The following is a 12,348-nucleotide window of genomic DNA, read 5'->3' as shown; positions in this document are numbered from 1 at the left end:
ATCAACAGAATATACACTAAAAAGGGATTTTTTCAATATTCCCCAGTGGGGAGAGGGACAGGGACAGGATTAAGGCTTACTGCGACGAACTCGGCTTCTATTTATGCTATTTTAGATGCATTTTTGATTGTGTTTTAATAGGGTACGTCAAGAGAATGTACACTAAGAAGGGACTTTTTGAAATTCCCCACGGGGGAAGTGTTATACATTTATAATAGATACATTTTGAGCCACAAAAACGCGTGGCCGGGTCAGCTAGTATAACATAAAATAGACTCAAAAAAAAAAAAAGTTTCTTGTTTAAAGAAAATCTGTTTAAAGACTGACAGAATGAGATGGATAAAATAATAATGAAACTTTCTAGTTTTTCTGTTGGCAATTCAATGGTTTGTTTTTGACACTTGTTTTTCAAACTACTACTACTACTACTACTATTACTACTACTAATGTAATAATAAAAGTATTGCTTTATTATTTCAGATAAAAATAATCACAAATAAAGCAATATTTCTCAAATCTTTGAATAATTGAAAACAGAAAATATCTAAAGTTTTTCATTGTTCTAAAATAAATTCAAAACTTGTAACATCAAAAAACAGTATAATAGAAAAATCTATCACTCAGATTAATGTAAAGTATGTTATGAAGTGAAATGGAATTTTTCAAATATTAATAAAATAAACAAATACTTATTGAATATCTGATCATAACTTGTTCTATCCTAGTTGATATTTTTGAATGATGAAAAGGTTAAAAATATTTCCAAAACAAACTTAAATTCATTGTATTTATAGTTAAAATTCTTAACATTTAACATTTCTAAAAATAATTATATAAGAAACATATATAAACCTAGTGAAATACATGAGAATAATTTAGTATTTTGCCTATTATACAATAGAATAAATTAAGGATGAACTAGCCACTATAGTTAAAGGTACATTGATTAATTCAACAGATTAAGTTAATCACAGTACTACTTACTTTATGTCAAGATTGTGAGATAAGATTTAAGACGATTTAAGACAGATGCAATACTTAATATCTAATAACATATTACAATAGGAAAGCTATTAATGCTGAAAGACAGTCTGTTTAATGTGTTATTTTTGAAATTTTCATGTGAAATGTAAGTGAAATCTTTATTAATAGTCTGGTTTATTATATTATTCTTTTATGACTGTATAAAGATTAATTAGCCTACTACAACTTTGTTTAAAATTTTCATTAAAACAATTGCAAAAATATAAAAAAAGATGGTTTTCAAATTTTGTTTTAAACTGATGTCATTTCCTGTTATAGATGCATTCTTTTAAATACACAAATAATTGCATTCTATATAAAATTAGACAGCAACTATTAATTATGGATACTTGACCTATTTTTACATTTTAAAAAATCTTTATTTTATTTCAAAACTGCTCAATAATTTATAGTATGCTCCAAACTTGATTTAAAAATAAGGAGCTATAAAATATCAGAGAACCAGCCTCATTCACTACTTTGATTCTATTTTGATAATGTAATAGTTTTATCAATGTTTATTTGATAAAACTATTACATAATTTTTAATAACTCGGGCAAAATTGCCCGTTATTAAAAATGATTCTCGCCATACCATAAACTGGGGTAACTTTGTGACACTTTCATTTCTTTTTTTAAATCATAAAACAAACAATTTTTAATCCTTCAATAAAAAATAAATCATTATTATTATTACCAAAAACATGAAAAACAATTTTCTACATTCAATATCAAGAATAAGAGAGTAATAAAAAAATAATAAAGATAGTAAATCAGCCATTTCTTTGTTGGAAAATATTGGTAGTGGCTGAAGAAAAAGACAGACTCCATTACATTTATATGTGCACACCAACTATTCACTTATATTACAATTTCATCATAGTAGTACTCTGTAAAAATTACAATTATATGATTACCAATATTTTTATCACCCAGATTAAATCTCCATTATAGGAGGTGTTTATTTCACTGTCTGTATCTCTCAATTCTGCAATTTCATTTCCTATGCTTTTAACAGATTCTTCATTTAATGTCAAAAAGTAACAACTAAAATTAACCTCTATAGCTTACACCAGTTAAACCAATTAAAAATGAATTGCATTTAAACTATTATTCTTGCTTATTATTATCTATAACTTAAACATACTTTTAACACATTAATGGTTTTGTTTTCTTGCAACTGAAGAAAGTATCACACACTTAACCAAGAAATCAATTGGTGTGTAATCAGAAGGAACACCAATAATGGAAAACATCATGTCTTGTATCTTCTAGCTTTAGCCTAGACAGTGATGTTACCTGTGCTATCTTACCCATAAATAAATTTTAAAATGGATATATTATTTTCAATATGGACTCTCCATATTGAAAATAAGTTAATCTAATATGACATCAAAAAGTAGCCCCAGTTTATGGTACTCTCAAAATTGGAATCAATGATTATTAATGCTCAAATTAAACATGAAAATATATAGACTTATATTGATATGTTATATATAGGCTCAGATGAACAGTAGTTATGGTATCAAAATGTAAGTTGCTAAAAAGGATGCTCCTTTTACAACTAAAATATTTTCCTTACAGGAATTTAGTAAATATATCTGTTAATATCTTATATAATAATTACATTATAAATACATCCAATCTTACAATGTCTTGCTGTAAAATTATTGGGTTTTCAGTATTTTAAATATAATATTTACAAACTATAATAATTCAGCTACTAAAACAGGTTCTCCATCTTCATCTATAGTTAAATTGGATCTGTTTATGGTAGAATCTTTGTTTGTTAAATTAGAAATTTCTCTACTTTCTGCTGATTCTGTGAATGGAATGTCTTGTCTTGAATGTAATTCATGATATTCATGTCCCTTTAAATTAAAAATAAGAAATATTTAGTAATATCTTCTTCCATCTAAAATTAAAAAATTATTTCAACTTACTTCTGCATTAGGAGCTCTCTGCCTCCTCTGTATATTATCATTTTGTAAGGCAGAACTTTCATTTAAACTATAGCGTCCATTAAGTGTAGCATATTCATTTCTATCGGCAGCAGCACAATCTCCCAATTGGCTGCTACTGCCAACACTTCCTGTAATGCTCTTTCTTAAAGTAGCATACATGGCACTTTCTGTATCATCATGGAAATTTATTGATGCTTCTGTAGTAATGATGTTATCATGATCTTGAGTCATATTCATACTAAGTTCCTACACATAGACATAAATGACAATGTTTAAAATATAAAATATTTTTTTTTTGTATAAACAATACTAAATTTAGTGGTAAATATAACAAAAATCAAAGATTCATATTAATATCAGTAACAGCATTAGCATTTTCATTCTGGGAGGGAAGAGTTTTGTTGGCTATTATCTGTACATTTTATCATCAAATTCATTTTTAAAATTTAGCAATAAATTTTCAGTAAAACATATAAGTGGAAAAGTTTATTGAGAATGTGTAATTACTTGGTGAACAAAATAAAACAATAAATTCATATGTAAAGAAACCCTACAATAATGGTCAATGTATGTAGACTTGAATAAATTATTTGGGCAAGAAGAATTTAGGATTGGCTGGTATCCATCCCTGCCTCGTCGTTGTGGAGTCCTTTATTAATATCACAAGATTTTGAACTTGTGATAATTAATTATGCTAAAATATTTTTAAAATAAAAAAATAAAAAAAAAATACAAACTTCAAACTTACTTTGTGTATGGATCTGCAGATGAGATATGAACTATCAGATAAATATTTTAAAATCAAATATGTTCAAAAGACATTCTAATCAAGACCTGGTATATGTTAACTAAATGTTTGAAGTTTTTCTATATAAAACTATTTTCAAAAAATTAATTTTTTGAGTCTTTTATTCTTTTTCACAATACCACAGAAATAACAGTTTTTTGGCTCAAAGATAAAAACTTCATTAAATGACCAATAATAGATTATTAAAAAATTCACACAAAGTTAAAATTGATCAAATGCTGACCTTTTATTTGAGGATTTGGCACTTTTTACATTAAAACAAAGTTAAAAATTTCTCACAATAACTTTGTTGTTTTGATGTAAAAAGTGCCAAATTTTCAAATAAAAGGTTGGCATTGATCAATTTTAACTTTGTGTGAATTTTTTTAATAATCTATTATTGGTCATTTAATGAAGTTTTTATCTTCAAGCCAAAAGAGTTACTTCTGTAGTATTGTGAAAAAGAATAAAAGACTCAAAAAATTAATTTTTTGTAAATAGTCTTAAACTTCAAATGAAGAGGATCCTGGGTACATTGTCAAAATCAAACATTATTTGCAGAATATGTTAACTAATGTTTCTAACAGTGTGTTTTTTAAACAAATGATATAGCCTGATAATAAATCCAGCTTTAAGTTGGCAAATTAAATATACAGATATTACATAATTTGGATTAACAGTAGATGATTAAGTTACCATCCTATACAAAAATTTATATTTAAATTTCTTTTTAATACAATTAAGCCTATCATTGAAACTGGTATTAAGTCAGTTCTTTTATACATTACAGTACATACAGTATCAAAAAGTAAGTATTCCAATGATAAAACAATAAGTCCAAGGTTCTTGTAATCAAATGAATGCCATAGAGGTATGTACTGTAAAATAAAAGTCCCAAGTCACAGTACTTGAATCTTTTGTAGAATCAAGACATCAGTGCCATTACTTTAAAAAATTGCAATCACTAATAATGAATCAAAGGGAAGAAAGCAGAGATGTGAGGAAAATTTTTGCAAAATAAAAGGTAAGTAGCTCAAAAAAATAAAGTTTACATTGATTTAAAAGAAAGATATAGGTCCCAGTAGAAAATGCAAGTTATATGGTAAACAGTTACCTATAAAGAAAACAAAACTAGATGATATCTTGAAACTTTTGGATTCAGTTTTCTGATTTCAGATATTTTATTACCAAAATTTGGAAGCAGATAGTGATGTCATTGAATATAAATCGAACTCACTTGTGCCTATCATTGCCTTCAATGACATCACTTAATCAGTGATGTCATTGAAATTTAATTGTGACTAAAATGACTTCTATTGCATATAATAGTATATAAAGGCATTGTAAAATAAACAATTGTATAATATTTGTAAAAGAGCATTAAGTTGCTACTTTTATGCTGCAGTTTTGTATTAATGCAAGTAATGCTCTGATTTTTGTTATCAATGTAATTTCAAATAAGATATCAAATAAGAGTCAGAATGCAAACAATAAAGAATAAATGGAACAATAATAATAATCTGATCATTTTGTTCCTTCCTACAGAGTATTAAATATCAGATTCACTGAAATGCTCCCAAGTCCACTATCTATTTTTAAATCTATAGTAGTAGGAACCAGATGGCCAAGAGGTCAAGGTGGCAGCCTACCGCTCTGAGAAACCGGGATCAAATCTGGATGGGTAAAAAACTCCACAGGAATTTTTTAGGAGGTGGTCCAACCAGATATATGGCCCCTATCCCTCACAACTCTCTGGGCCTGGACGAACCCATAATGGGCTTGATAAATGAGGCCCTCTTAGTGTCCATGGTGGAAAAAGTTAAAAAACAAAAAATCTAGAGTAGCTATATTTCAATTTAATTCTTTCATGTTTTGTGAAAAGTAGCACTTTACAGTTTTATAAGGTGTTGCAAGTACATACACATTCATATAATATAGTTTGTTTCATCTTCAGATTCACAAACAAAGGAAGTTTGAAGAACAAAATAGTGTGTGTATATAAATATATACAAAATATATATAATTTTTTTCAGATAACTAAACACTTGGATAACATTCATTCCTTGAATGTTTATTAGCATTTTGGTCTTTTGATAATGTCTATGGAATTGTTTCCTTCTAAAGAATTCATTTTAACGTGATCTAGAATTAATTGCAGAATGTTTGTTGCTTGCAGTGCCAAAAGTGTCATAGTAGCAAGTAACTAATTCTTTTTACAGAAATATGTTCTGCATATGCTGAAATCTCATCAATCTTTAATTATGATCATCTGGTATATTTAAAATAGATTAATTGTTACAGGATAAGAAATACTTTATCTTTCATTTAAAATCTTGAAACAAAACTGACACTAGAATTTAAGGCAATAAAATTAGTTCGTTGTAATTAAATGTTTCCATATCTTATTATCAAATCAAACAATTTGTTCTGCTTACAAATTATTCAAATTTGTTAATATGTAGTTTTTAAAAATAAAAATATTTAAATTTATCCTTAAACATTCAATATGACAATAAGATGTAAATTATTTTGAAAAATGCATAATTGGAATTATTCCAAGGTTTTTAAAAATCATACTATAAGATAAAAGCAAATTTATTTACAAGCAGAAAAATATAGTCTCCTATATTATTCTACTTTGTCTTATAATCTATTTATATTAGTTATGTATTAATTTTTTATGATCTAAAAATATTTTGCAATGTAATAAATAATACTGATACCATAGGTTTTTTTCATTTTAAAGCTATGAAATTAATATAAAAATTTTAACATTAGCATAACTTACTTGTTCTTCATATAGTTTTAACTTTCTGAAAGAAAAGATAAACATTATTGTAGTTTAATGTAATTGATTTATGTTTAAAATATTTTATTGTAATATCAATACATTTTATTTGAATAAAAATTATTTATTTTTCTTTATAATTACTAATTATTAATTATAAATTTTTTATAGAAATCAATTAACAAAGATAGAAATTAAATATTTTATACTTTGACCCAATAATGTGTTTAAAAATTACATTTACTGATTATTAATGCTTTTTTATAAAATAAAAAATGTAGATAATTTGAAAATTTGAATATTTTAAAATTTATTATATGGTATAAATTTAATTATATAAAGACAAACCTGTTTTTGTGCGGTTTTTTTTGTGAGAATTTTTAATTTGTGCGGTTTTTTTTGTGAGATTTTTTATTTGTGTGGTATAGTTGGCGACTAGTCTCGTGCGATTCGTCACGTCTCACATTGACTTATTATAGCTAAATAAACTTATTATAGCATAAATGCACTTATTATAGTAATATTATTGCATGAATATGCGAAAAATGAAATAATTTACTTTTTAAGTCAACAAAACACCACCTGGACAAAAATATGTAAAACAGATGATAGACCAGACGATGCAGTCAAGTGATGACATCTGTTGTCAATAAATTCTATTTCGTACGGTTTTGAGTTATTTTCTATGTGAGACTTTTTTTATGCGGTCCCTGTTGACTGCATAAAAAAAATATTTTTTTAATTGTGTTGCGAAAACTATTTTTTACAGCCATTCGTGAAGTTTCGTGCGATTTTTTTAAATGTGTTTTTTTTAATGCGGTCCCTATCCACCACATAAAAACAGGTTTGACTGTACATATAAAAACAATTACTTACTGTTCATTCCATAATGGATTTTCTCTAAAAAAAAAAAAAAAGAAGAAATATACAAGTACAAATTAATAAATTTTAAATTAATCTAAATAAAATATGATTATAATTTTTATAGTTATTTTAAACACAGTTTTCAATTAAAATATGAACTGATAAGTGATATGCATTATTATAATTTATAATGAAATATTCATACTAGCCTTGAATATATTATGACAATTTATAAGCATTATAAATTTATACTTACGTGGTATTGCCAGCATCCACTTCATCATTACGAACTATAAATTTAAAATTTTATTTATAAATATACATATAAATTAATTTATAACTGCAATAGAACTCAAATTATCCAAGGATTGATGCTATCTCAGATAACTAAACACTTGAATAGCCATGGATATTTCAGAATAAAAATTACAAATTATAAAAAATTTATTTGATATTATTTTTAAACTTTTTTATATCTTAGGGATTTTAATTACATATAAGAATAATATTTTTTATACAGCTAGTTTTAAGAATAAAAATGTGTATAAATGTAGTTACATTTTGATATGAATAGTTTGTCTAACATTGAAATCAAATGATAAAAGGTAACAGAAAAAATTATTTTGTAATATTTGTTATTGTTTTAAACTTTATTTAAGAAGTCCTTTAGAGACTTTTGTTATATAGCAAATCCTTCCTTCCTTTGTTGAAATGTACTTTCAGTCATCTCTATCATTTTTCATGGACAGTCTGTCCCAAATATGTCAAAGTCTGTTCCTTATCTCCTGGCCACCCTCATAAGTCTGGCCAAATCTGCAATGGACATGGATAAAAGACCCGCTTAAGCTGAAAAATGGGGAGAGTTTAAAAAAAGGCACTTACTTAGTACAATGAAGTTTAAAAAAGTACTACAGTGTTTATATTGGTGCATTCAAGGCAAAGTTTTTATAAATTATAAGAAAAGTAGTATATTCACTTACAGATTTGCCTTGCATAATGCAGAACGTCAGATAATTTACAGTATTAAAAACTTTATTTCGTACTGTATTTCACTCAAATGAAAATATTTATTACTAAAATTATATATATATATATATAAAATTTATCTTACAATGTCTAATTACTAGATACATAAAATACGCCGACTTTCAGAAAGCAAATGACAGCTTACATAGATATAACCTGTACAACATTATGCTAAATTCAGTTTCTCTTCAAAATTAATAAATAGTATGAATATGCATAAATAATACAAGATATAGAGTTGAAGTAGCAGGATCATTGTCAGATATGTTTAATCTTTCCTAATAGTTTTTTATAATGTTTTGATAAAATAAATTTTTTACTAGCTTATGCTTCATTTATGAAACATAAGCTAGTATTTGTATTTTAAAGTAACAAAAGTAAGTAAGTCAAGTAAAAATAAGTCTTATTTTTGGTTCCTTAAGAAGTAGTGTGAGTTTCCTTTTATTTAAGTATGGTGCCAAGTTTTATTCATTTTCAAGAATATATACATATATATTTTACAAATATATTCCAAGTTCTTTAACTTTGATTTTAACTTAGGATCATATGAAAGATTTGCACATTTATTAATCGCTTTTATTTTAAACCTCTTCCTATCATTAAAGCAGTGATAATCTGTTATGTATTGGCAACACTATTTCCCGGGGTAAGGGGATATAAAAAATGGCTAACAAAGGAACCCTGGTTGTGTGTTCTGGCCAGCATCTTACATAAAAGAAGCACAATAAAAACAAATACTAAAGATTCATGGACTTGTTCTTTTCATAATAGTTAAGTCATAATATAATCACATTAAATAATTTTAATTTTTCATATTTAGTGAGAGTGCTCTCTTCAATTTGTATAAGTGAATAGGTTGTAGGTTGAAGAGGGCACACTCACTAATAAAATTTTTGATTAACCCAAATCTGTTTAGTTTGTTTTGCTGTTAAATATTCTAGCCAAAGAATAAAAATAAATCAGGCTTTTTTAAAAATGAAGAATTTGTAAAAATATGTATTGACATTTTAACATAAAATATGCACAAAATACAATATAAACAATATTTTCTAAATATGTATTTGTCTGTATATCTTTTTGACTTTAAATTTAGATGTTATAAATTATAAAAAGAAAAATCTAAATTTTCACTAATTTAAACTTTAAACAACGCTATAATAATTAGTTCAGATTAGCAAGAGTGCACTATGTTTTATTTTGAACAATCAAATATCAATTCCATCAAAATTATTGAATTGAATTATTAATTTTTAAAGCAATAAATTCAATACAATAGGAATGAAAAAAATATACATGTTTTTTGGTTTGTCTTTATAATTATTTTTAAATAAGCAAAAATCAAACAAGTTACTGATTTTAATGCACTAAAACAAACAATACATCTTTAACCAATTTTTTCTGTCTACAGTATACTTAAGAGTTGCTATATTTCTCAGACTTCTCTTCCCTCCACAGATCAAGCTCAATACCATTATTTTTCTTTCACAATGAACTTTGTTTTTATTCCAGCTTGAATACAAAAAAAAAATAAGTCCTAGTGGGACATATTTAACAACACCTATATATATAAAAAAGATGACATCAAGAGGTCACAACAACGTATGTTTTTGATTTAGTTAACAGACCATCTTCAGGTACATTTTTGCTACCTGATCTGCTAACTAGGTCAAAAAACATTCAGTTTCTCAGACTGTTACCCACTGTTAAAGGTGTATTGTTTGTTTATATTTATAGTTTAATTATTTTAATAAGATTGTACTTACTAAATTATAAAATTTTAACATACAATATTTCCTTGATTTAACAGATGAGAGAAGGGCTGTCCACTATTACCAAAAGTTCATTAAATCAAATGTATTTTTTAAATCATGTATTAATAACAAACAATGTATAGGATGTATTAAAATATTGTTAAAATGCACATTAAATAATTTACGTACAGTACATCACTAAAACATTGTTATAAATATTTTAAAAATTTCTAACAAAAACCAAATTTTATTTGAATTCAACATGCCAAAACTGTGCAATGTAATAAAGTGGAAGGTTTCCTCTACGTTTTATTTATTTTTTCTTACAGCTCACACAAAGTTGATTTTAATATGAATATTACATTTTGTTTTATTTAAATACATTTATAGAGGAGGGAAAATGCTTTAAAATTCTTAAACTTCATTGAATAAAAAAATTTAAAATTTTTCCTTTAGGACAGAAATTTTTGTCTGTTAAATTAAGGGCCTACTGAATTATACTAAACTTATATAATGAACAAAAGCAAATTATGAAATATTTAAAACTATATCTTACTTAAAACTTTCTTCATTTTTACTGTATACCTAGAAAAAAATAATGCATTTTTATTTTAATATTATTTATTAAATATGTACAATAGATTAAAAAATTTCAAATTTTATTTAAATTTTAGGTTAACATAACTTATCATGAACCGTCACAAACAAAACCTTTTTTACCAGTATTGTACTGTTTGTTTATTGTTTATTAGTATTGAATCAGTTTAATACTAGTAAAAAAGATTTTGATTGTGATGGTTCATTTCTCACTCCAGTGTTTGAGAAGAAGACTGTTGTTTTATAACTTATCATGTTCACAAAAAAGGTTTAGTGTAGCTAGTACTATATATAAATCCTAAACATTTTTGATACATTGAAAATTTTATAATTTGGATCACAAAAATTTAATAATTCAACATTTCATTTAATACTGAAAATAAAATGGCTCAATAAAATCATATTGAATAAGATTCTTACCAGCTTTTCATACAACGGCAACAAACTACCATAGTTATTATTCCAACAAATAGAATGATTAAAAGAGCAGTTAAAACCATTAAAGCAGCATCATATTGTTCTTCCACATAAGTGTAGTAAGCAGGCTAAGTTAAATATAAATGATAATAATTAAGAAATTTTTTAGAAATATATTGTAAGTATAATAGTCTGATACTTACAACAATTTTATGGATGTAAAGATCATCATAATGTAGTTCTAATAACTTTGCATTAGCATCAACAGCATCTAAAATATTTGTTATTGGTAGCATCTTATCATCAGAATCAACTACATGTATATAAAGATCAGTCCTAAAAGTAAAGAAAATAATATAAGTTTTTATTTTTTACATGTAATTTTGATAATATATGTAAAATGATATATAATGCTATCTGATTATTCATTACAAATTTAATTATCAAATGATCATTAATTTATAAATTTTAATAAATTTATCAAACTTTGATCTATTAATAAATAAACTTTGAAATTATTTTTACTGTTTTATTATTTTAAAAAGTCTAATTTGTATAAAGTATCTTTTACAGTTATGAATTTATGTTTAAATTATTTAGCATTGTATCAATATATTTATTTGATCTTTAGCATTAAATTCTACTTGTCTGAATTGTCAAATTTTTAAACGTTTAAATTATTTTCCAACTCCTATTAAGAAAACATTTTTAATTTTTCCATTTAATTTATTTATTTTATCTTTTATTAATAAATCAAAGGTCATATTGATAAAGTGTTAAAATCCCTTGCAATCCATAATGGGATTCTCTAGAGATTTTGTAAAAATATATTGCACAAATCCATATTGCTCTCGATTTTTTTTTACTAATTTTTAATCTTTATTTGACTACTGTCTCCCTGTTTGATCTATGGCTGCTCCTTCACTAATCTCTAAAATTTCCCATGAACTTGATAAACTGTATTTAATGTTAATTGTGTAATCTACCACTTACTCACAGTCCCTCTGTTGCTTGCGTGTGCATTGGCATGAGTGACCTCAAAGAATGCATAAAATATTTTGATTGTGTTCTTTTTTATAAATATTTTAATGGTTAATATGTCCACACTGGTTTTATTTAAAAGGGCCCAGC

At 25.4% G+C, this 12,348-nt stretch overlaps 1 protein-coding gene across 1 annotated transcript in view; it reads right to left on the bottom strand.

Annotated features, from left to right (window-relative positions):
* Positions 1-390: 390 nt before the first annotated feature.
* Positions 391-12,348, bottom strand: part of Cad87A (cadherin-87A) — a 72,363-nt gene continuing 60,405 nt past the window's right edge. Inside the window, 9 exon segments of the mRNA XM_067269839.1 lie at positions 391-400; positions 2,224-2,894; positions 2,967-3,233; positions 6,563-6,587; positions 7,439-7,462; positions 7,683-7,716; positions 10,760-10,788; positions 11,221-11,345; positions 11,421-11,553. Of these exon segments, the coding sequence (XP_067125940.1) occupies positions 2,730-2,894; positions 2,967-3,233; positions 6,563-6,587; positions 7,439-7,462; positions 7,683-7,716; positions 10,760-10,788; positions 11,221-11,345; positions 11,421-11,553 (802 nt within the window). The 3' untranslated portion in view covers positions 391-400; positions 2,224-2,729.

This window comes from Centruroides vittatus, unplaced genomic scaffold (assembly GCF_030686945.1).
Source record: "Centruroides vittatus isolate TY-2023 unplaced genomic scaffold, ASM3068694v2 contig_357, whole genome shotgun sequence".
NCBI lineage: Eukaryota > Metazoa > Arthropoda > Arachnida > Scorpiones > Buthidae > Centruroides > Centruroides vittatus.
The sequence above is the reverse complement of the archived record's forward strand: the minus strand, read 5'-3'. Positions and strand labels throughout refer to the sequence as shown.